Consider the following 26,389-nt stretch of genomic DNA (forward strand, 5'->3'; position numbering starts at 1 on the left):
GATAGAATATGTACAAGGACTAACCATGGCGATGAAGCGGCCGATGAACTTGAAATATTTCAGATGGTCGGGGTTGATGTAAGAGGCCGGGTTGATCTGCAGACAGTAGTTTTCTTTCCCGGCGTATTCAAACAGACAGTACATGGGGTTCAGCACCTCGTGGGACAGCAGGAAGAACCACTCCCTGTAAGAGAAGAAGAGGAGGGATAACGACTCTCGTCCAACACTTAATTACTACGTTTACACTGCAGGCCAAAGTGGCACAAATCGGATTTTTCCAGCTGACTGTTTACACTGCAAGTACATTTTTTGTCAGACTTCAGTGTAATGTGGCCTCAAAGTTACTTGCATGCGCACTTCCATAAAGTGAAAACAAGGGACATTGACCGGGAGGAAGTCGCTACTACTACAAACGAAAAGAAAAGTCGGAACTACTTAAAAATGAGTGTTTTTTACATGAAAGTAATATAATGTATGAATGGATGTATATAGTGTAATATATTTGGGAGGGTTGTAATCTTTTTATGGCTGTTAAGTAGAGGAGACACAGACATCAGCGTGGATCTACGTTAGCTTTGATTTTCAACTCACATGTAAGCAAATGCGCCACCATCACTTTCTTTGGAATCAAAATATATAATTATATATTCATACCTGCCAACTTTTGAAATCAGAAAAACCTAGTAGCCAGGGTCCAGGGGCCGCAGGCCCCGGTAGGTCCAGGACAAAGTCCTGGTGGGGGGTTCAGGCTTCGCCCCCCGACGCAAAATGATTATTAGCATTCAGACAGGTTAAAATGTTGCTAAAACCATCACTTTTCTATCAGTCACAGTGACTTTTCAAAACAAAAATATTACAGCAAAAATCATATGGGTTGATTGACATGTTTATTCTGTAAGCTAACTTCAATAGTTTGAAATTATTTTGACAGTTAATGCCAGTTATCCTGTCAACCTTTCACAAGACTTCAATTTGTTCATTGAAAGTATAAACAGTATAAACACTTTTTACAGTAAACAAATGGTAAAACAGTACTAAACAATTCCATTAAAAAAAAAATTGGTGTCATTATTAACTTTCTGTCCAAGCTTGTATAATCTACTGCCTTGTTCAATTGTAAAAAATATTCTGTGCCTAAAATTCACATTTCTATCACAATTATCATACTGTAAACATGGTAAGCTAACTTCATTAAAATTAATAGGCCTGTCAATAGCATGGAATTACAATTCAAATGTAGTTTTTTTGTAAGCCTTTCAAAAGAATTCAAAATATGAAAAATTCATGAAAATTAATTTAAGCCATCAGACACTTGAAAAGTGGCACATCACATCTCTAATGTAATCATTTGAACTTTTCAACAGAAATAGCACTGCAAAAATATTAAGGACATACTTCTGTATTTTGGTAGTTATGCTGTCAACATTTAACAAGATTTCTTCAACTTGGACTTGAAAGCATAAATAGTATAAACACTTTTAACAGTATAACAGTACTAAACAATTCCAATAGATAACATTGGTGTCATTACCTTTTTGTGGCTAAAATCCGAAAAACGTTGAAAGTTTTCCACTTGTATCGCTAGCAACGGCATTAGACTTGTGTTTTTTTGTCCCAACGTGGTCTTTTACATCGCTAATTCCTCCGTGTCCGATCGAAAAATCTTGTCTGCACAAGGTGCAATTCGCGTAGTTTTCACCCTTTTTGGAACGGATAATTATTCCCGGATAGGCTTTTGAATATTCTTCACGGAATGACTGCAGTTTTCTTTTCGGTTTAAGACTCGTTTGTGATTTTTCTCCGGCTGATTCCATGATCGTTCGCTCGTTTGGAAACAATGGGCAACAGGTGCCTCGTGCTTGGCAGCGGTGCTATAAATAGCCTCGCGCATGGCATTCGGAATGGCTCGATAGGAAGTTACGGGAAGCAGTGTCGATTGTCATTGTTGTTACGCGATTTCGTGAATAAAACTTTTAAAAAAAATTTTTTTTTTTAATTAATGAAAAACCGTATTTTTTATCACTGCAACCGTAACCCGGAATAGGTTGATGAAAACCGTACTAATTACGGGAAAACCGGAGTATGTGACAGCAAAGACTTACTGTGGAGCAAAGACGGCGTCCACAATGTACATCCGAACATGACATGACAATCAACAATGTCCCCACAAAGAAGGATAAAAACAACTGAAATATTCTTGATTGCTAAAACGAAGTAGATGCGGGGGAAAAAGCCACCAAAATAGGAGCGCAAGACAAGAAGTAAAACACTACACACAGGAAAACAGCAAAAAAGTCAAAATAAGTCACGGCGTGATGTGACAGGTCATGACAGTGAACCTACTTTGAGACAAGAGCTATATTGATGCATGCTTGGTTATGGTTTGAATTCATATGCAACAATTGCGACAACGACTTTTTACGGTCAACTGAGTTTCCTTATTTGAATGATTTCTCCTGCTGGTGTGCCTCCGGATTTTTTCAACGCAAAAAATGTGCCTTGGCTCAAAAAAGAATGAAAAACACTGTACTAAACACTGTGATTATCCATTAGTTCCCACTTGGTACTTGCCTTGCAACACCGCCATAGTCGAGGCCTTCTTCTCCTGGAAAGATGATCCACAGTCTTCTTCGTAAATCCTGAGCGTTAAAGCTCATTATCTAAAATTCAAATATGTACACAGTCAGGGCAGGTCAGTGGAGAGCACAAACATTGACAATTCAGAAGGTGGGTAAGCATACACACATGTTTTCAGGTGTCACCCCATCCCGCATTGAGTGGAATGCACATTTCACAAGATCACTATTGCTGTGTGATGACACACTTTTTTTCACCAGGAACACGGAACACACCACACATGATGACAGCAACAACAAAAACATCCTCTTTTCCAGTAACAATGTCGCTATTGTTTTTTGTTTTTTTAGTTAACTTCAACCTCCATTATGTTCTCCAAGTGTGAGGCGGACTCTTCCAGTGGCAGCGTGTCGAAGAAAAGTAAGTGGAATTCAGAGGTGGGTATTAACGCGCTACATTTACTCCGTTACATCTACTTGAGTAACTTTTGGGATAAATTGTACTTCTAAGAGTAGTTTTAATGCAACATACTTTTACTTTTACTTAAGTATATTTATAGAGAAGGAACGCTACTTTTACTCCGCTACTTTTATCTACATTCAGCTCGCTACTCGCTACTAATTTTTATCGATCTGTTAATGCACGCTTTGTTTGTTTTGGTCTGTCAGACAGACCTTCAAAGTGCCTGCCTTACTGGTGACGTTTCACTTCGTTCCACCAATCAGATGCAGTCACTGGTGACGTTGGACCAATCAAACAGAGCCAGGGGGTCACATGACCTGACTTAAACAAGTTGAAAAACTTATTGGGGTGTTACCATTTAGTGGTCAATTGTACGGAATATGTACTGTACTGTGCAATCTAATAATAAAAGTTCCAATCAATCAATCAAAAGTGTGAAGGAAAAAAGATACTTTTTTATTTCAACCGTACATCCCGTCAAAAGCCTAAAGACTGACCGCACATGAGGACGTTCCTGTCTTCACAATAAAAGTGCCGCTCCATCGCGCCTGCGCTTTCAAAATAAGAGTCTCCGAAAGCCAGCGCAAACAAGCTAGCAAGCTACGGAGCTTGACGCCAATATATTTCTTGTAAAGTGTATAAAAACGAATATGGAAGCTGGACAAATAAGATGCCAAAAACCCACCACTTTTATGTGGTATTAGACAGAAAGAAGGAACTTTTCTTCTCCTCCATTTGAAAACGTGGACGTTATCATCACTACTGTCTGATTACAATCAACGCAAGTCATCAGAATCAGGTAATACACCAACTTATATTCTTGTCTTCATGAAAGAAAGGAATCTATATGTTAAACATGCATGTATATTCATTAAAACACCTTTAACATGTAAACAAAAACAGCAAAATAAATACATATAAATTATATACTGTATATATATATATATATATATATATATATATATATATATATATATATGATATGAGTGTGTATGTTACTCATCAGTTACTCAGTACTTGAGTAGTTTTTTCACAACATACTTTTTACTTTTACTCAAGTAAATATTTGGGTGACTACTCCTTACTTTTACTTGAGTAATAAATCTCTAAAGTAACAGTACTCTTACTTGAGTACAATTTCTGGCTACTCTACCCACCTCTGGTGGAATTAAAGCTGCAAGCAGCGATGGACGGGACCAACTTTGAGGGCTCATAAAATCCAAACCGGAGCAGTAATTAAAACTCTTTCATCAACTTTTAATCAGAAGGGCTCAATCTCTCTCCTGTGCTAATTTGAAGACGACACGACAAACGTGCTCAGAGGAGATAATGTTTGAAAAAAGGTGACTGTTTTTACACAACTTTTGTTTTGAAGGGGGAATTGCAAACTTCATGTCGATTTTTGCTGGGGGTTGTCAGTGTATGAAATATAGGTCTAAGTGAGACCTACATAGGTTTTTGTTTCATGTCTCTACGACATTCCTACTGGGAGTTACAGCCAGTTTTGTCTGTGTTTTCTTCCTAGGGGGCGCTAGAGCGCAATTTTGAGTTTTGGGGTTTGGTTTTTTGATTAGATCGCAATTTTTGCCAGTCCTGATGTGTGTGTCCAATTTGGTGAGTTTTGAAGCATGTTAAGGGGGTCAAATTACAGCTCAAAGAGGCGGCGGTATAGTAATAAAACGCTAGAAATACAATAGGGTTCTCTGTCCCAAAGGGACTCGGTCCCTAATTAGACATTGGCCGGTAAATCAACACTGGCTGCAGGCCGCACTAATGCCGCGATCAGCATCAAGAATAAAGATGCTATCTTTAAACATGAGAAATGACATGCTTCCATTTAGGTTCTGGGGAAAGCGGCACCAAGAAGAAAACGGAGGGTGAGTGGAGAAGTGTGTGTGTAAACACATACGCAAAGTTAACGTTTGGTTTCAAGCTCAGCTAAGACGAAGCTGCAAGTTGGACAAAAGCATGTAAGGAGGGCGACGATTTTAGAGATCGCTCCAAACTTTAAACTCCTCTTTCCAGCGCTGGTATTGCTATTGTTTGTACTTAATCTTATGTATAGAATAATTGTGTTATTTTCAATTCTATTCACCTCTCAGTAATTTATACAGCCTTAGAAGTAAATGGTCTGGGTGGACTCCTTCCTCTTAAAGGGAGAGTCCCAATAGTTTGTAACAACGGTCTCTATAGTAACTTTGTTTTAATAAAACACAATATACAGTTGTGGTCAAAAGTTGACATACACTTGTAAAGAACATCATGTCATGGCTGTCTTGAGTTTCCAATATTTTTTACAACTTCTATTTTTTTGTGATAGAATGATTGGAGCACATGTTTGCCACAAAAAACATTCATGAAGTTTGGTTCTTTTATGAATTTATTATGGGTCTACTGTAAATGTGAGCAAATCTACTGGGTCAAAAGTATACATACTGCAATGTCAATATTTGCTTACATGTCCCTTGGCAAGTTTACCTGCAATAAAGCGCTTTTGGTAGCCATCCACAAGCTTCTGGCAAGCTTCTGCTTGAATTTTTGACCACCCCTCTTGACGAAATTGGTGCAATTCAGCTAAATTGGTTGGTTTACTAACATGGACTTATTTCTTCAGCATTGTCCACACGTTTAAGTCAGGACTTTGGGAAGGCCATTCTAAAACCTTCATTCTAGCCTGATTTAGCCATTCCTTTACCATTTTTGACATGTGTTTGGAACACCCAAGTGCGCCCACTCCAACCTCCGGGCTGATGATTTTAGCTTGTCCTGAAGAATTTGGAGGTAATCCTCCTTTTTCATTGTCCCATTTACTCTCTGTAAAGCAGCAGTTCCATTGGCAGCAAAACAGGCCCAGAGCATAATACTACCACCACCATGCTTGACGATAGGGGAGGTGTTCCTGGGATTAAAGGCCTCACCTTTTCGCCTCCAAACATATTGCTGGGTATTGTGGCCAAACAGCTCAATTTGTGTTTCATCAGACCACAGAACTTTCCTCCAGAAGGTCTTATCTTTGTCCATGTGATCAGCAGCAAACTTCAGACAAGCTTTAAGGTGTGGCTTCTGGAGCAAGGGCTTCCTTCTTGCATGGTAGCCTCTCAGTCCATGGCAATGCAAAACATGCTTGACTGTGGACACTGACACCTGTGTTCCAGCAGCTTCCAATTCATTGCAGACCTGCTTTTTGGTTGTTCTCGGTTGAATCTTGATCATCCTGACCAATTTTCTCTCAGCAGCAGGTGATAGCTTGCGTTTTCTTCCTGATCGTAGCAGTGACAAAACTGTGCCATGCACTTTATACTTACGGAAAATTGTCTGCACAGTTGCTCTTGGGACCGTAAGCTGCTTTGAAATGGCTCCAAGTGACTTTCCTGACTTGCTCAAGACAATGATTCGTTTTTTCAGATCTGTGCTGAGTTCCTTAGACTTTCCCATTGTTTGTAACCGAGTCTAATGACTGCATCACATGAGCCCTATTTAAATGGGCTCAGAGAAGTCAACAGGTGTCGTCAATCATAATCACTCACATGAAGTTAAGAGGCCATGCCATGAAGCTAATTTGATTTGATTGTAACTTTTCTATATCACCAAAATTGATCATGTATGTTGTATACTTTTGACCTAGCCGGTTTGGTCACATTTTCAGTAGACCCATAATAAATTCATAAAAGAAGCAAACTTCATGAATGTTTTTTGTGACCAAAAAGTATGTGCTCCAATCACTCTATCACAAAAAAATAAGAGTTGTAGAAATGATTGGAAACTCAAGACAGCCATGACATTATGTCCTTCACAAGTGTATGTAAACTTTTGACCACGACTGTAAATCTCACATTACGAACATTGTAAACTGACATTCTTCTCATTTTGGCCAAAATAAACAATTACATAGGATGCTCATTAACTGCCCCTTCTTTGTATACAGCTAGGTTAAACCTCCGCCACCACTCAGGTGGCGGAGGTTTAACCTAGCTGTATAGAGAGACACACCACATTTAACCAGCTAGATGCTTATACTAATTTGATAGTGGATATACTTGGATGAACATTGGAGAATCTGGCATCAAACTATGTTCACAAAACAGCTGTCTTTAAAGTGGAAAGAGCAGAGAAGGCGTGACCATTAGGTAGGTCTTCAGATCCAAGAAAACCAAACATATTCCCTTTGCTGCCTTTAACTCCGATTCAGGTACAAACAATTCTTACATCCAAAATAAAAATAACCCCTTCCTGGCTGCCATTTTCATGAAAAAGCATCAAACGGTACAGAGCAGTAGTTGTAGGTTATTGCTGGGCACCTAGCACACTCCTAAAGGGAAGAAGACATGATGTGAGAAATTCACAAAATGTCATGGAAATCTTTTTTTTTTCTTACACTGTTCCTCCTGAATCCGAGGTTTGACTATCCGGCGTAGCCTCCTCTCCAGTACACCTGAATAGACCGGATAGTCAAACCTCGGATTCAGGAGGAACAGTGTGGTTTTCGTCCTGGTCGTGGAACTGTGGACCAGCTCTATACTCTCGGCAGGGTCCTTGAGGGTGCATGGGAGTTTGCCCAACCAGTCTACATGTGCTTTGTGGACTTGGAGAAGGCATTCGACCGTGTCCCTCGGGAAGTCCTGTGGGGAGTGCTCAGAGAGTATGGGGTAACGGACTGTCTTATTGTGGCAATTCGCTCCCTGTATGATCAGTGTCAGAGCTTGGTCCGCATTGCCGGTAATAAGTCGGACACGTTTCCAGTGAGGGTTGGACTCCGCCAAGGCTGCCCTTTGTCACCGATTCTGTTCATAACCTTTATGGACAGAATTTCTAGGCGCAGTCAGGGCGTTGAGGGGATCTGGTTTGGTGGCTGCAGGATTAGGTCTCTGCTATTTGCAGATGATGTGGTCCTGATGGCTTCCTCCGGCCAAGATCTTCAGCTCTCACTGGATCGGTTCGCAGCAGAGTGTGAAGCGACTGGGATGGGAATCAGCACCTCCAAGTCCGAGTCCATGGTTCTCTCCCGGAAAAGGGTGGAGTGCCATCTCCGGGTTGGGGAGGAGATCTTGCCCCAAGTGGAGGAGTTCAAGTACCTCGGAGTCTTGTTCACGAGTGGGGGAAGAGTGGATGGTGAGATGGACAGGCGGATCGGTGCGGCGTCTTCAGTAATGCGGACGCTGTATCGATCCGTTGAGGTGAAGAAGGAGCTGAGCCGGAAGGCAAAGCTCTCGATTTACCGGTCGATCTACGTTCCCATCCTCACCTATGGTCATGAGCTTTGGGTCATGACCGAAAGGACAAGATCAGGGGTACAAGCGGCCCAAATGAGTTTCCTCCGCCGAGTGGCGGGGCTCTCCCTTAGAGATAGGGTGAGAAGCTCTGTCATTCGGGGGGAGCTCAAAGTAAAGCCGCTGCTCCTCCACATCGAGAGGAGCCAGATGAGGTGGTTCGGGCATCTGGTTAGGATGCCACCCGAACGCCTCCCTAGGAAGGTGTTTCGGGCACGTCCGACCGGTAGGAGGCCACGGGGAAGACCTAGGACACGCTGGGAAGACTATCTCGCCCGGCTGGCCTGGGAACGCCTCGGGATCCCCCGGGAGGAGCTGGACGAAGTGGCTGGGGAGAGGGAAGTCTGGGCTTCCCTGCTTAAGCTGCTGCCCCCGCGACCCGACCTCGGATAAGCGGAAGAAGATGCATGGATGGATGGGTCATGGAAATCTTGTTAAGTTCTTGTACCGGACCATTTAGGAGAAATAGCAGTGGCATTAATTTGAAACCACTGACAACCTCAAACACATCAAGCTCAAGATATGGCACGTCCACATCATACAGAATAAAAGTACATTTTAAACATATACATATCCTTAAATTGTCCCAAAATATGTCATATTAACTACACTGCAAAACATACAAAGAAAAATTATACTTAAATAATAGCTAAATTGGCAAACTGTAACAACTTTGAGAGGAAAACCCCCCACAAATAACAAGAAAACCAAAATTGTTCATTTTCTAATCCATCCATCCATCCCATCCATTTTCTACCGCTTATTCCCTTCGGGGTCGCGGGGGGTGCTGGAGCCTATCTAATATCAATCTAAAACACGATGCACTTTTGCCAACAAAGATTAAAAGTGCTGTTTGCGACTTCCTCACAGCATACTTGCCAACCTTGAGACCTCCGATTTCAGGAGGTGGGGGGCGGGGGGCGTGGTTAAGATATATATAATAAGAAATACTTGACTTTCAGTGAATTCTAGCTATATATATATATATATTTTATTACATATATATGTATACACACATATATATATATATATATATATATATATATATATATATATATATATATATATATATATATATATAAATAAAAGAAATACTTGAATTTCAGTGTTCATTTATTTACACATTTACACACACACAACACTCATCTACTCATTGTTGAGTTAAGGGTTGAATTGTCCATCCTAGTTCTATTCTCTGTCACTATTTCAGAACACACACATTATACAAATATACATTATAAAATCAAGAAGAAAACGGGAGCTCTAATTTGGGAGTCTGAATTAGGATCAGAAGTTCCTATATAAACATTGCGCACTCACGTCGCCTTTTTGTATTGATTACTGCAGCTGTGCACTGGATTCATTCACAAATACAAACTACAACTCACAAACACTTTAGAGTTAGGCTCCACCATCAGAATGTGTACTTAAACTTATAAAGATCACATGGATATTATTCAGTGAGTTGATTCACCAAAACTAACCTGTTATACAGGAGGAAAAAGCACACAGGACGTTTCAATTGTTCACAGACTGGTCGCTCTCATCAGAATGACAAGACACTTCCGGTCTGCAGGTAATAGCATTCAATTGGGAAGAAACGCCCTACTGCCCCCTACTGACCAATGTGAATACTGGTAAATGTGTAATGACAGCTCCAAAAACGAATTCAAACCACAAAATAAAATAAATAAATCAACACAAAAATGTGACACATTATGAGTGGGTCACATATGCATGTACAGTAGATGGCAGTATTGTCCTGTTTAAAAGTGTCACAACATTGCTGTTTACGGCAGACAAACTGCTTTACGGGGGACGAAAACTTGACTGCTGTTGTTGTGTGTTGTTACCGCGCTGGGAGGACGTTAATGAAACTGCCTAACAATAAACACACATAAGAAACCAAGAACTCGCCCTCGACCATTAGCTGTTTATATTGTGGGAAAGCGGACGTGAGAACAGGCTGTCAACACGTCACTCAGGTCCGCATGGAGCTGGAGGCCTCCAGCTCCGCCTGAATTTCGGGAGATTTTCGGGAGAAAATTTGTCCCGGGAGGTTTTCGGGAGAGGCGCTGAATTTCGGGAGTCTCCCGGAAAATCCGGGAGGGTTGGCAAGTATGCTCACAGTAACCTCTATCAAAGCAAAAAAATAACAAGAGCACCACCAGCTAGCTTAAGTTACCATTAGTGGTTTAGCAGAACACATTTGTTTGAGAATTGTCTACACCTTTCACAATTAAAAAGTTTATGTAATAAGTGAATTACATTTATATAGCGCTTTTCTCAAGTGACTCAAAGCGCTTTACATTGTGAAACCCAATATCTAAGTTACATTTAAACCAATGTGGGTGGCACTGGGAGCAGGTGGGTAAAGTGTCTTGCCCAAGGACACAACGGAAGTGACTAGGATGGCGGAAGCGGGGATCGAACCTTCAACCCTCAAGTTGCTGGCACGGTCGCTCTACCAACCGAGATATAACGCCCCAGGCCGTTAATAAAAATTATTAACGGCCTGAATGAAATGATTATAGTGTTTCCGCATGTCACTCACCCGGTCTCATCAACACGGACACGCAGAGCGTGTGCACAAATACTAAAAGTAGTCCAAGAGAAGCAACAAACAATTTGCAGTCATGTTGTTGTTATGATAAATAATACATTGAATGACAGCTAATGCTAGATATTGAAATAGCTATTATTAACTAACAACACCTAAAGCTAATGCGCGTGCATGTGTTACGTTCGTACGTAGTTATGTAAGGGGGCGGGATATACCGTGTAAAATGCATTGGAAAGTTGGCGCCCTCTTGGCATCTGTGTAAATGTTGCAAAGTCTAATAAACAAGCTTTGTTTTTCCCCAACCACAAGAAAACGTTTGGCCAATAAAAACAAATACAAGTGACTTGACTGGTTCCTACGCATAAGTCTGAAAAGTTGTAAATGTAGGATAGGGCCTCTTTAAAACCATCATAAAGTTGACCTACATGATGGGCAGTGCCAACATGTACCATGACCGCCTGACAACCAGGATTCTCTGCAGTGGATATTTGTGGACATGCATGAGTGGGATATTTATTTCAGAAAGGTGTAACTTTGACAAAAGCAATAGACCACGAACAAATGCAAACTCCAAATGAGGCTGGTTTTCAGGAGGATATACTGTATTTGTCCATTGTTACTGCACTCGTTGACCTTTTACCATGACAAATACCACAGCCATAACTATAGTGTAGTTGCATTTTAATGAAACAATTGCTTACCTGCTGGAAGGAGTCCTCAAACAGCGTTTTTCTAGTCACAGTGATCTTAATATGCTGAGGCATTGACAGTTGCTGGGGAAGATATCACAAACAGCAAGTCATTTCAATTCAAGTCACTTCCTTATTGTATGCTTTAATTTCACACTACTTTAATATGTAAATGAGGCAAACTAAAAGATGTGACTTTTCCACCCAAGCAAAAACGTTTTTATTAGCACCTGTACCAAGAATGTGATGGTTTATGTCTCTGTTTTTCTTGGATAGTAGTGTTATGCATAAACTACTTAAGAACCCAAGGAAGAATTGTGGAAAATGTGATGCAGATACTAAAAGTACTTTCCCCTACTTTGGAAGTTTTTTATCATTTTTTTGTGTGTGGATGATTTGTAAAATGCATGCTTTTATACTACCGTATTTTCCGCACTATTAGCCGCACCTAAAAACCACAAATTTTCTCAAAAGCTGACAGTGCGGCTTATAACCCGGTGCGCTTTATATATGGATTAATATTAAGATTCATTTTCATAAAGTTTCGGTCTCGCAACTACGGTAAACAGCCGCCATCTTTTTTCCCCGTAGAAGAGGAAGTGCTTCTTCTTCTACGCAAGCAACCGCCAAGGTAAGCACCCGCCCCCATAGAACAGGAAGCGCTTCTTCTTCTACTGTAAGCAACCACCCGCCCCCATAGAAGAAGAAGAAGCGCGCGGATATTACGTTTCATTTCCTTTGTGTGTTTACATCTGTAAAGACCACAAAATGGCTCCTACTAAGCGACAGGTTTCCGGTTCATGAAAAGACGCAATCTCTCCATCCGCACACGGACTACTATTTCACAGCAACTGCCTAAAGACTTTCAAGAAAAGCTGGCTACTTTCCGTGCATATTGTAAAAACAAGATAGCTGAAAAAAAGATCCGGCCAGAGAACATTATCAACATGGACGAGGTTCCACTGACTTTTGATATTCCTGTGAACCGCACTGTGGATACAACGGGAGCACGTACGGTGAATATTCGCACCACAGGGAATGAGAAGTCATCCTTCACTGTGGTTCTAGCTTGCCATGCTAATGGCCAGAAACTTCCACCCATGGTGATATTCAAAAGGAAGACCTTGCCAAAAGAGACCTTTCCAGCCGGCGTCATCATAAAAGCTAACTCGAAGGGATGGATGGATGAAGAAAAGATGAGCGAGTGGTTAAGGTAAGTTTACGCGAAGAGGCCGGGTGGCTTTTTTCACGCAGCTCCGTCCATGTTGATATACGACTCCATGTGCGCCCACATCACGCTGGTTTTTAATATATTATTAAAGTTTGACTGACCTATCTGACTGTTTTTTTGACATTCCTTTAGCGCAGTTAGATGCGGCTTACAACACGGGGCGGCTTATAGGTGGACAAAGTTTTGAAATATGCCGTTCATTGAAGGCGCGGCTTATAACCCAGGGCGGCTTATGGTGCGGAAAATACGGTACACATGTTGGACTCTGAAAACATTTACAGAGTGCTACAGTATTTTTATTCTAATATTCAAATAGGAAGCGCACTTGCAAAAAACCATAACATGTCATGCTGGGCTTAACCAAATAGAAAAGTTTGTAACAATATATACTTAGCTAAAAAAAACAACAACTGAGTTATTTATAAATGTGCTATTAAAGATTGTTAAAGTGCTGTTAAAGATTCTTACCTGGCACCAGAATCTGAAGTATTGTACTTTGGCTTTGAAGTCTCTGACGTAGGTGATCTGAGGCCCATTTTCACTGTAAACAGATAACATGTACAACTTAATAAGCAATATTTTATCAAATTTAAACATGCTGCCCTGATTTTTATCCCTATATTTTACATACTGTAAATCAATTGTATATTACCGCAATTTCCAGTCTTTAAGCCGCTATTTTTTCCCTACGCTTTGAACCCTGCGCTTTATAAAATGTTGTGGTTATTGCAACGGAGTACATCAGCCCCTGAGCACAAACACAAGCACACATACCCACAATTGTCTTTCCTTCACCCGCACATCTTCCCTACCGTCAAGGCTGTTATATTAGGAACACTAGTAACGCCATTTCTCCTCTTTTTCCTCTATTAAATACAACTTAAATGTGCACACATCTTATCTAGCGTGCTGCGTTGTCCTTGCCAGCCACATCATACCAATAAAATTGCCAAACTGGTCACTGTTGGGGTGGACCAATTCAATTGTTTACATTAAATCAAACACACTCATACGCTCATTTAGTCAGTCATTTAGCGTTTTATGCAACTACCCAAAGTTTCTGGGGGCCCCTTTGATGACAGTATCAACCTTGTTTACGTGTGGACTTCTGCTCCAGACGGGGTCGCTGTATTCAGCTACAGCAGGCCTTGGCAATTATTTTGACTCGGGGGGCCAAATCTTGCGAAAAAAAAATGTGTCTGGGGGCCTGTTTATCGATTTTTTGGAACACTAATACAAAATCTCAAAATAATGTCTGATTGAATGCTAAAAAGGTTATGACAGACCGCCTTAAAAAACAGAATGGATTTTTTTTTTTTACTGAATAAGACACCCAGAATGTACATGAAAATAAAGAATGTGGGATTTACAATATTAACTATGAAGGATAAAACACTGAATAATGACCGTCACAATCCCTCTCCATCCACATATTTTACAATCAAGCGAAACGCAACAAAAATGCAACAAACACAGCGAAATATGAAAGCGAAGGGTAAAAAAAAAAAAACACCTACAATCTGATATATGTGATATACAGTGACGTGCAGTCACTAGAGGCAGGTGAGGCGGGGCCTCACCTGCCATCATGGAAAGAAAAAAAATGTAAAAAGAAAACAAATTAATTCAATTGTTATATGTATCCAGTGATTATACTATAAAGTTATTTTCCATTTACCGTATTTTCCGCACTATAAGGCGCACCTAAAAACCACAAATTTTCTCAAAAGCTGACAGTGCGGCTTATAACCCGGTGCGCTTTATATATGGATAAATATTAAGATTCATTTTCATAAAGTTTCGGTCTCGCAACTTCGGTAAACAGCCGCCATCTTTTTTCCCGGTAGAACAGGAAGCGCTTCTTCTTCTATGCAAGCAACCGCCAAGGTAAGCACCCGCCCCCATAGAACAGGAAGCGCTTCTTCTTCTACTGTAAGCAACCACCCGCCCGCGTAGAAGAAGAAAAAGCGCGCGGATATCACCGTACGTTTCATTTCCTTTGTGTGTTTACATCTGTAAAGACCACAAAATGGCTCCTACTAAACGACAGGGATCCGGTTCATGAAAAGACGCAATCTCTCCATCCGCACACGGATTACTATTTCACAGCAACTGATATTCCTGTGAACCGCACTGTGGATACAACGGGAGCACGTACGGTGAATATTCGCACCACAGGGAATGAGAAGTCATCCTTCACTGTGGTTCTAGCTTGCCATGCTAATGGCCAGAAACTTCCACCCATGGTGATATTCAAAAGGAAGACCTTGCCAAAAGAGACCTTTCCAGCCGGCGTCATCATAAAAGCTAACTCGAAGGGATGGATGAAGAAAAGATGAGCGAGTGGTTAAGGTAAGTTTAAGTTTACGCGAAGAGGCCGGGTGGCTTTTTTCACGCAGCTCTGTCCATGTTGATATACGTATGTTTGTGATTGCACATTTGCGTACATTTTGGGAGTGAACAGAGTTGTTAGAACGCTGGTTTTTAATATATTATTAAAGTTTGACTGACCTATCTGACTGTTTTTTTGACATTCCTTTAGCACAGTTAGATGCGGCTTACAACACGGGGCGGCTTATAGGTGGACAAAGTTTTGAAATATGCCGTTCATTGAAGGCGCGGCTTATAACCCAGGGCGCCTTATGGTGCCGGAAATACGGTAACTTCCCCAGTTTTAGATTATTTGTATTCAAAATCGCTGAATTTTCACATTTGCCGTTCAAATACTGAGAAGAGACGGTGCGGTGATCAGCAGCCAGTTGAGGCACGTCACTCAATTGTGCCTCACCATGGATTGCGATTGCGGACTCGGCTAACTGCTGGTCCTGCTGTGCAGTGAGACCGTATTGCTATATGAATTATATTATACATTTCCATAGTTTAGTTAGCTGAGGTATATAATGTACAGTGTATTTTGTCAACAACTGTATGTGTGTAACGTATTTCTTGTGCTGAGAAATCATAAAACTGCTGCGATGACGCACTGTGTGAGGCTCGCGTAATCCCGCCTCCTGGTGCCGGTTAATGCACCCCCCCCGCCGCAGACTGCACCCCCCGACGGGAGCGCCACACCCAAACCCTCCACGTGCAAGACCGAATCCACCCCAAAAAAGTCACTTAACAAGAAGCCGAAAAGTGCAAAAACAACAATGCTCGCGCCGGAGGAGCCGTGAACGACTGCAGGGACACAACATTAGGTACACCTGCAGACTGCAGCACGGATTTCATATTTCATTCATTCACAACTCCTCCAACACCAACACCACTGTTCCCGCACTTATAAGTAAAGGTAAGACCATAATAACGTTTTTTTTTATTAAATGTGCTTTTTTGTGTGCTACAGTTTGTATGTGTAAAGTTAAAGTTAAGTTAAAGTACCAATGATGATTGTCACACACACACACTATATGTGGTGAAATTTGTCCTCTGCATTTGACCCATCCTCTTGCTCACCCCCTGGGAGGTGAGGGGAGCAGTGGGCAGCAGCGGCGCCGCGCCCAGGGAATAATTGTTGGTGATTTAACCCCCAATTCCAAGCCTTGATGCTGAGTGCCAAGCAGGGAAGAATGCTGGTATGAGCTTTTAAACATAACCCGTTAACTGCTGCCAATCAAATGGTGAATAAGATACTCTTTAGGGTTCATATGTTTGTAAATCTGACTGTGATGAAGTCAGTGCCTCACCAGTCATGAACCTCACCGCACGTCACTGGTGATATATCACTAAGCTCTAGAACTTTGTTGTACAAATCTCCTTCCGCGTCTGTCCCTGACACCCACATTTCAAGCTCTGGAAAGACTCTGTGGAAACGCTCCCCACCCACACTGCTTGGTACCTCGTCTGAGCTGCTGTGACTTAGATGACCATAGTAACTAAGCAGATGACCATAGTAACTAATTCGATTAGCATAGTAACTAGTATATCATGCAAAAGCGCAGATTCCAACCATTGAAATACTTTGTATAGTACAAGACTTACGGTCATTTGAAAACATCATTACATCATAATGGCAGCTACACTTTCCATCTTAAAGATCTAAAAAGTATATTTGGGAATGTCCGGCGGGCCAGATTGAATACCTTAACGGGTCGCATGCGGCTCCCGGGCCTAAATTTGCCCAGGTCTGAGCTACAGGTAGGACCAAGGCTTGCGTTGATAGGAGTAGGGTCTGGGGGGACGCTCCCTAAAACCTGTCAGGTTTTTATTTCATTTTCGCAAAATTGATTTATTGACTTTTAATGTTTTTTTAATGGCCCGCAGATACCCTGTTACCTTTGTCATCGATAAGACAAGACGAAATGCACAGAGTGTACCCCAAAGTCGAAGAAGATCGGCCAGGCCATCGAAAAAGGAAAAAACCCGCCGCATGGAATGGAAATCTACCACCACAAATGGGGCCTGGAAGGCCGGACCATTGCTCACGGAAGAAGGAGGAAGCCAGCATTCTTCAGTAGGTATTAGGGATGTCCCGATCCGATATTTGGATCGGATCGGCCGCCGATATTTGCAAAAAAATACGTATCGGCAAGGCATGGGAAAATGCCGATCCAGATCCAGTTTAAAAAAAAACTTCGGTCCGTGTTTTCCAACGCACCGATTTAAATAATACATTCCACTTTTCTGCTGCTACGTAATTTCCGTTCCGCATTTTCCAGCAAACCTTCAACACATCCACAATTCTCACGCAGTTGCTTTTAGCTGCTGGCATTACACTACAGGCTCTTCTCACTCTTTCCTGTGTCTCCCTCTCACAGACAGCGAGCGCACCTTCTTACACATGTCACATACTGTCACGTCATACGTCACATACGTATACGTCCTCTCCCAGCAGAGAGCGAGGTAGCGGCATGGCTAACGTTAGCTGTGATGCTAGCGCAGCCGCTAAGGTGCGCGCCAGCTCAAACGTCCTCTGCGCACGGCAAATCTATGCCACGCACAAAATCAAATAAAAAAATAAGCGCATAACAATTTTCGACACACGGACACGACAGAGAAAACAGTTTTCGTCATCATTGTTCAAATATTGTAACGTCTGTCGAGACGCTTATCTCCATTCGGTGCCACACGCCCACACCATCGCCGAGGCAAAAATTTACACATCAACACCGTATGAAAAAAATAGTGATTTTTTTAGTTGTGATTTCCATCTCTGCATGAAAGTTTAAAAGTAGCATATATTAATGCAGTATGAAGAAGAATGTTTTAATGTAGACATGCAAGCCTTGAAAGAAAATGTTGAAAATCAAGACTACATTTCCTGCAAATGAGTGCATTTCTACCCTATATTTTAACTTTAGATTTATTCTCATATCAAACTCTTTTAGTTGTCTTTTTGACACTTACATCCGGCGCCCGCCTCCACACCCTGGATTATAAATAATGTAAATAATTCAATGTGATTATCTTGTGTGATGACTGTATTATGATGATAGTATATATCTGATAGTATATATCTGCATCATGAATCAATTTAAGTGGACCCCGACTTAAACAAGTTGAAAAACTTATTGGGGTGTTACCATTTAGTGGTCAATTGTACGGAATATGTACTTCACTGTGCAACCTACTAATAAAAGTCTCAATCAATCAATCAAAACACATAGAATCATCATACTGCTGTGATTATATGCATCAAGTGTTCATTCAAGGCTAAGGCAAAATATGGAGATATATATCGTGTATCGCAATATGGCCTTAAAATATCGCAGTATTAAAAAAAGGCCATATCGCCCAGCCCTTGTTTCAGTGATGCCATTTCTGTTTGTCATGTATAATTTTGTCTATTTTGTGTTTATCCTTGAATAAACAGGTCAGTTTCTTGTTACCAACCATTGTGTATTATTCAAACTCCCCTAATTCAGCTGGCTAGTTGTTATCAAGAGTACTAAAACCCTTTCCAACATGATTCTGACAACTAAGTAGGCTAAATAACTTTAAACTTTAATACATGCTCGGATAGGCCATTATCGGTCAGTATCGGTATCGGTATCGGATCGGAAGTGCAAAAACAATATCGGTATCGGATCGGAAGTGCAAAAACCTGGATCGGGACATCCCTAGTAGGTATGTAAATTACCTACTGAAATTACAGTAAACGGAAACGTAAAGTTGTCACATCTACATGTTTGCGCACTAAACCGGTTTAGATGGGTGGATGGCTGTCACAATAAAAGCGTCAAGTGGCACTGCACAATAGTTATGACCATGAGTCATCAGAGGTGTTGCGTCTGATTGTACAAAAAAAGAAAAAAAAAGGGTATCCCTTGGTTATCAAAATACACAAGAGTTCTATAAATAGAGAGGCTGTGACTCATAAGGTATGCTTCAATTGAATACCTGGAAGATTAAAGCAGCCTGCTGCTAAACAATACAGAAAAAACAGCTATACTAAGACATAAGTACAGTTTGGGAAAAAAAAAAGAAGAAATTTGACGTACAGTGAGGATTTTCCAGTGCGAGGGTCGATGTAGGTGGTGGTTCTTCTGTTGTGGTCTACGAAATAAGGAATACCTTCGACGGTAAACCTCATCTCCCAGCCCTCTGGAAGCGGCTTATCATTCAACAAGCTAAAAAACAAAAGCATTTACTATTATTTTGGTGAGTTCTACTGACTTTTATCAGAGGCAACGTCAATTGACACAAGTGCTGGTCAAGTTAAATGCACACAAAAAACAAACCCTTGTGTCCGTGGATCTTCCCACTGCGTCGACCTTGTAGGATGATGCACAAAATACACTCGGCCATTGCTGTCGGTTCTCTTTTCTAAAACAACAAAAAAACAATTGTTGATAAACAAAAAAGAAACAAGAATCTGTAAAACTATTATTACACCTTGAACACAGCAAAAGGTCATGTGACCAAATATTTTTTTTTTATGTTGCCAATCTATAGATTTATACACGCAAACCAACATTTGGTGACAAACAACCCCCCGCGCCCCAACGAGTCAGAGGTTTTCTTCCCATCACTCACACAGACCAGTGGGCAAGTAAGTTAACAACAAAGAAGGCACAATGATACCAATTTAATAATAAAGCTGCACAATGAAGCAAAGTCTGTAATTTAGCATCTACCAAATACGATCAGTAAAATATGATGAAAAACCAGAAAAAAAAAAAATACAATACCGTATTTTCCGCACTATAAGGCGCACCTAAAAACCACAAATTTTCTCAAAAGCTGACAGTGCGCCTTATAACCCGGTGCGCTTTATATATGGATTAATATTAAGATTCATTTTCATAAAGTTTCGGTCTCGTAACTACGGTAAACAACCGCCATCTTTTTCCCCGGTAGAACAGGAAGCGCTTCTTCTTCTACGCAAGCAACCGCCAAGGTAAGCACCCGCCCCCATAGAACAGGAAGCGCTTCTTCTTCTACTGTAAGCAACCACCCGCCCGCGTAGAAGAAGAAAAAGCGCGCGGATATTACCGTACGTTTCATTTCCTTTGTGTGTTTACATCTGTAAAGACCACAAAATGGCTCCTACTAAGCGACAGGGATCCGGTTCATGAAAAGACGCAATCTCTCCATCCGCACACGGATTACTATTTCACAGCAACTGATATTCCTGTGAACCGCACTGTGGATACAACGGGAGCACGTACGGTGAATATTCGCACCACAGGGAATGAGAAGTCATCCTTCACTGTGGTTCTAGCTTGCCATGCTAATGGCCAGAAACTTCCACCCATGGTGATATTCAAAAGGAAGACCTTGCCAAAAGAGACCTTTCCAGCCGGCGTCATCATAAAAGCTAACTCGAAGGGATGGATGAAGAAAAGATGAGCGAGTGGTTAAGGTAAGTTTAAGTTTACGCGAAGAGGCCGGGTGGCTTTTTTCACGCAGCTCCGTCCATGTTGATATACGATTCCATGCGCGCCCACATCACGCTGGTTTTAATATATTATTAAAGTTTGACTGACCTATTTGACTGTTTTTTTGACATTCCTTTAGCGCAGTTAGATGCGGCTTACAACACGGGGCGGCTTATAGGTGGACAAAGTTTTGAAATATGCCGTTCATTGAAGGCGCGGCTTATAACCCAGGGCGCCTTATGGTGCGGAAAATACGGTAACATTTTGTGTTTGCAAAACGAGCAAACACAGAAGTTGGTTGATACATTTTAGCGTAAATGCATATCAATTTGCGAAACAAGGGTGTTAATCGCATTTAAAACATAACATGGCCAAGACATCCTGTTACCCACTAGCATGAGCAGCTAGAGATTGACATAACTTTGTTTTCCAAACCACTGGAATGAAGAAAGTGAGTGTGAAGGACAGGGTTGAGAAGAAGTGGATGATACTTATTGAATTAAAGAAAGAAATCATCAAAAACATGACGTGTATATAGCCGACTTGGTGAAGCAGTTCAATCGTAGCACCGCTAGTCTGCACCATACTGAAGCAGCATTAGTTGATAGTGCCAGCCAAAGACGTTAAAATATCAAATCGGCAGACATGTATCCATAAAAATATGGAAAAAGCTACTGATGGTGTGTTTGACAGAGAAATAGCTCAAAAGAGATACCATAGAAGTTGCACGTTATAATTACTACATTACTTCATAAAACTAATATAGTTCTTTCCAGTACATCCTATTGTATTGTTTGTCATACAATATTTCTTATTGAAAAGTTCATTTTTATTTATAAAATGTCTGTTACGTCTTAAAATTGTGCTGTTTTGGGAGGGGGCCAAGCGCAGATTAAATTAATTTCAATGACCATTTGTACTTTACTCATACCTGCCAACTTTTGAAATCAGAAAAACCTAGTAGCCAGGGTCCAGGGGCCGCAGGCCCCGGTAGGTCCAGGACAAAGTCCTGGTGGGGGGTTCAGGCTTCGCCCCCCGACGCAAAATGATTATTAGCATTCAGACAGGTTAAAATGTTGCTAAAACCATCACTTTTCTATCAGTCACAGTGACTTTTCAAAACAAAAATATTACAGCAAAAATCATATGGGTTGATTGACATGTTTATTCTGTAAGCTAACTTCAATAGTTTGAAATTATTTTGACAGTTAATGCCAGTTATCCTGTCAACCTTTCACAAGACTTCAATTTGTTAATTGAAAGTATAAACACTTTTTACAGTAAACAAATGGTAAAACAGTACTAAACAATTCCATTTAAAAAAAAATTGGTGTCATTAACTTTCTGTCCAAGCTTGTATAATCTACTGCCTTGTTCAATTGTAAAAAATATTCTGTGCCTAAAATTCACATTTCTATCACAATTATCATACTGTAAACATGGTAAGCTAACTTCATTAAAATTAATAGTCCTGTCAATAGCATGGAATTACAATTCAAATGTAGTTTTTTTGTAAGCCTTTCAAAAGAATTCAAAATATGAAAAATGAATGAAAATTAATTGAAGCCATCAGACACTTGAAAAGTGGCACATCACATCTCTAATGTAATCATTTGAACTTTTCAACAGAAATAGCACTGCAAAAATATTAAGGACATACTTCTGTATTTTGGTAGTTATGCTGTCAACATTTAACAAGATTTCTTCAACTTGGACTTGAAAGCATAAATAGTATAAACACTTTTAACAGTATAACAGTACTAAACAATTCCAATAGATAACATTGGTGTCATTACCTTTTTGTGGCTAAAATCCGAAAAACGTTGAAAGTTTTCCACTTGTATCGCTAGCAACGGCAATAGACTTGTGTTCTTTTGTCCCAACGTGGTCTTTTACATCGCTAATTCCTCCGTGTCCGATCGAAAAATCTTGTCTGCACAAGGTGCAATTCGCGTAGTTTTCACCCTTTTTGGAACGGATAATTATTCCCGGATAGGCTTTTGAATATTCTTCACGGAATGACTGCAGTTTTCTTTTCGGTTTAAGACTCGTTTGCGATTTTTCTCCGGCTGATTCCATGATCGTTCGCTCGTTTGGAAACAATGGCAACTGGTGCCTCGTGTTTGGCAGCGGTGCTATAAATAGCCTCGCGCATTTAAAAAAATTTTTTTTTTTTTTAATTAATGAAAAACCGTATTTTTTATCACTGCAACCGTAACCCGGAATAGGTTGATGAAAACCGTACTAATTACGGGAAAACCAGAGTAGTTGGCAGGTATGTTTACTGTTATGAGTTTGGCACATGTGAACACATCGCCCGTCGATTTCAAGCAAAGCAAACCATTAGAGTGTGTTTGTTGTGTGCGGGGGGACAACGGTTGTTGTTTTTTTTGTCAAATGTAAAAATTAAAAAGGAACTGTCACAAAGTTTCCATTGCTGTGCCTTTCACCCACACACATCAAACCACGCTGTTATCTTAAAAAACATATCCCAGCCTTGCACTGATGTCGAGTTTAAATGTTATGCCTTTAATTTGAAGTTGAAATGAAAATGTTTGTAAACATTTGTTTCATACATTGGTTAGTGACAATAGCATTAGATTGTTGTACCATATTACAACCCCTCAAGCTCAGTCTTTGTCAGTGGGTAGAGTAGCCAGAAATTGTACTCAAGTAAGAGTACCGTACTGTTACTTTAGAGATTTATTACTCAAGTAAAAGTAAGGAGTAGTCACCCAAATATTTACTTGAGTAAAAGTAAAAAGTATGTTGTGAAAAAACTACTCAAGTACTGAGTAACTGATGAGTAACATACACACACATATCATATATATATATATATATATATATATATATATATATATATATATATATATATATATATATATACATATATATACACACACACACACATATATATATATATATATATACATATATATACACACATATACATAATGTATATATATATACACACACACACACATATATATATATATATATATACACATATACATAATGTATATATATACACACACACACACATACATATATATATATATATATATATATATATATATATATATATATATACACACACATATATATATATATATATATATATATATATATATATATATATATACACACACATATATATATATATATACATACATTGATATATACAGTATATAATTTATATTTATTTATTTTGCCGTTTTTGTTTCCATGTTAAAGGTGTTTTAATGAATATACATGCATGTTTAACACATATAGATTCCTTTCTTTCATGAAGACAAGAATATAAGTTGGTGTATTACCTGATTCTGATGACTTGCATTGATTGTAATCAGACAGTAGTGCTGATAACGTCCTCGTTTTCAAATGGAGGAGAAAAAAAGTTCCTCCTTTCTGTCTAATACCACATGAAAGTGGTTGGTTTTTGGTATCTTATTTGTCCAGCTTCCATATTCGTTTTTATACACTTTACAAGAAATACATTGGCGGCAAACTCCGTAGCTTGCTTGCGCTGGCTTTCGGAGACTCTTATTTTGAAAGCGCAAGCGCGATGGAGCGGCACTTTTATTGTGAAGACAGGAACTGTGCAGTCAGTCTTTAGGCTTTTGACGGGATGTACGGTTGAAATAAAAAAATTATCTTTTTTCCTTCACACTTTTGATTGATTGATTGGAACTTTTATTAGTAGATTGCACAGTACAGTACATATTCCGTACAATTGACCACTAAATGGTAACACCCGAATACGTTTTTCAACTTGTTTAAGTCAGGTCATGTGACCGCCTGGCTCTGTTTGATTGGTCCAACGTCACCAGTGACTTCATCTGATTGGTGGAACGGAGAGAACGTCACCAGTGACTGTATTTGTTGAAACGCAGGCACTATGGAGGTCTGTTTGACAGACCAAAACAAACAAAGCGTGCATTAACAGATCGATAAAAATGAGTAGCGAGTAGCGAGCTGAATGTAGATAAAAGTAGCGGAGTAAAAGTAGCGTTTCTTCTCTATAAATATACTCAAGTAAAAGTAAAAGTATGTTGCATTAAAACTACTCTTAGAAGTACAATTTATCCCAAAAGTTACTCAAGTAGATGTAACGGAGTAAATGTTGCGCGTTACTACCCACCTCTGGTCTTTGTCAGTGGTTTGACGCAGACTTAACTGATCCTGAAAACATTTGAGTGATTGTCCTATACTTGTTGGGTCACTACAGGCAATTAAAAAGACTGCTTTTGTGACAACAATTTAACAGTAAAAACCCGTTGGTGTTATACGGCGGTAAATTTTATAATAACTTGTGTTTACATGCAGGCAACCTACCCCATCCATGTGGTAGAGCCCCAAGAGGATCATACTCCTTATTCTGTGTGGCTGCCGCCTGGTCCTGCGTCTGTATATGACACACACATTACTAACAAGCAACATGTGACCACAGCTGATTGTTTGCTTGTACGAGACATGCAAAGTCCCCAAAGAGACCATATAAATCATCATGACGTCTCACTCACCCCGAATATAAACCTCTGGTTGAACTGCTGCATGGCGCCCTGCAGCTGGCTACGCTGGTGCTGCCACTGCTCGTAGTTGCGCACGGTCTCCACCGTGGGGCGCTGCCACGTGGTGGTCCGCGTCATGTGGTCGACAAAGTAAACCCGGCCCATCTGGTCGACGCGACGTTCCCAGCTACAAATGGAGTTGAAGAGGTTTGGAAGAAGAAAAAAAAAATACATAAACCTTATGAAGTAAAATACTACAGGAAAAGGAATGAAGGCATTCTTACCCCGGTGGTAACGGTTCCGGGCGCTCCCACGTTGTTCTTTTTTCGACGTGGTCAACAAAATACAATCTGCCGTTCTGGTCCACCCTCTGCTCCCACCTTGATAAAAGCACATAAGTGAAAACATTAGGTAATACAAAACAGCTCCAAGAATTAACAGACCGACTAAACCATGGGTGCCCAACTTACAGCCCTGGGGCCATATTCCGCCCTATTTAAAAAATAACATAATTCATTGTCAAAGCTGGGGTACCTAAGTTATATTCCAGTGTTTCCCACACATTCATTTATTTGTGGCGGCCCGCCACGAAAGAATTATGTCCGCCACAAATGGATTTTTCGGCTTTTGACTCGCTCGACCGCTCATAAAAGCAATGGGACTCTGTCTGTGAATGTACCTTGTAGTTACAACTCCGGTGCAGTAGGTGGCGGTAGCCTACTATGCATTGTAACTCCGCCAATAGCACTTAATTCACCTGGTGGGCCAGAAGAAGAAGAAGAAGAAGAAGACGAAGAAGACGAAGACGGACGGGCGGGATCAAAATACGAGGGTAATATAAGTTATAGGTAGATAGGTTATAGCTGCATCGCTCGCGGCTCGTCATATATTTAACGTTAATCCGCGATTTCACCGAGCGTTTCACTGACGGTGAGCAGCCTGACGCTGCTTCATTAACACCGCCGCTGTTTGACTCGGGTCCCGGGTCAGACGGACGTAATAATAATCACCTGTTTTCATACCGACGAGCAAACGTGTCCAGGTTATAACCCTGTTGTCAATAAACACACGTGGAGACGGTGCTTCAGATACTACATTAATACCGGTACTCAAGCTAAAATGTCCACTGTCCACTGCAGCATGTGAATGCAATGAAAAGAACAAAATCTGAGCCAACCAGCTGTTAAAATGTTGTCCAGGTTAATGTTTTGGCCATTAAAGGCCCTTCATTTCAAGATTTCAACTGTGATCGGGCTTTAAACATGTGGC

At 40.5% G+C, this 26,389-nt stretch overlaps 1 protein-coding gene across 1 annotated transcript in view; it reads right to left on the bottom strand.

Moving 5' to 3' along the window:
• Nucleotides 1–26,389, bottom strand: part of itchb (itchy E3 ubiquitin protein ligase b) — an 82,025-nt gene that overhangs the window by 18,969 nt on the left and 36,667 nt on the right. The window contains exons 9-17 of the mRNA XM_061973696.2: nt 25,405–25,500; nt 25,133–25,307; nt 24,945–25,014; nt 19,467–19,551; nt 19,227–19,355; nt 13,258–13,330; nt 11,571–11,642; nt 2,572–2,660; nt 25–184 (exon numbers count right to left, since the gene is read on the bottom strand). Of these exons, the coding sequence (XP_061829680.2) occupies nt 25–184; nt 2,572–2,660; nt 11,571–11,642; nt 13,258–13,330; nt 19,227–19,355; nt 19,467–19,551; nt 24,945–25,014; nt 25,133–25,307; nt 25,405–25,500 (949 nt within the window). The remainder of the gene's footprint in view (nt 1–24; nt 185–2,571; nt 2,661–11,570; nt 11,643–13,257; nt 13,331–19,226; nt 19,356–19,466; nt 19,552–24,944; nt 25,015–25,132; nt 25,308–25,404; nt 25,501–26,389) is intronic.

Source organism: Nerophis lumbriciformis, linkage group LG01, assembly GCF_033978685.3.
Source record: "Nerophis lumbriciformis linkage group LG01, RoL_Nlum_v2.1, whole genome shotgun sequence".
NCBI classification, from domain to species: Eukaryota; Metazoa; Chordata; class Actinopteri; order Syngnathiformes; family Syngnathidae; genus Nerophis; species Nerophis lumbriciformis.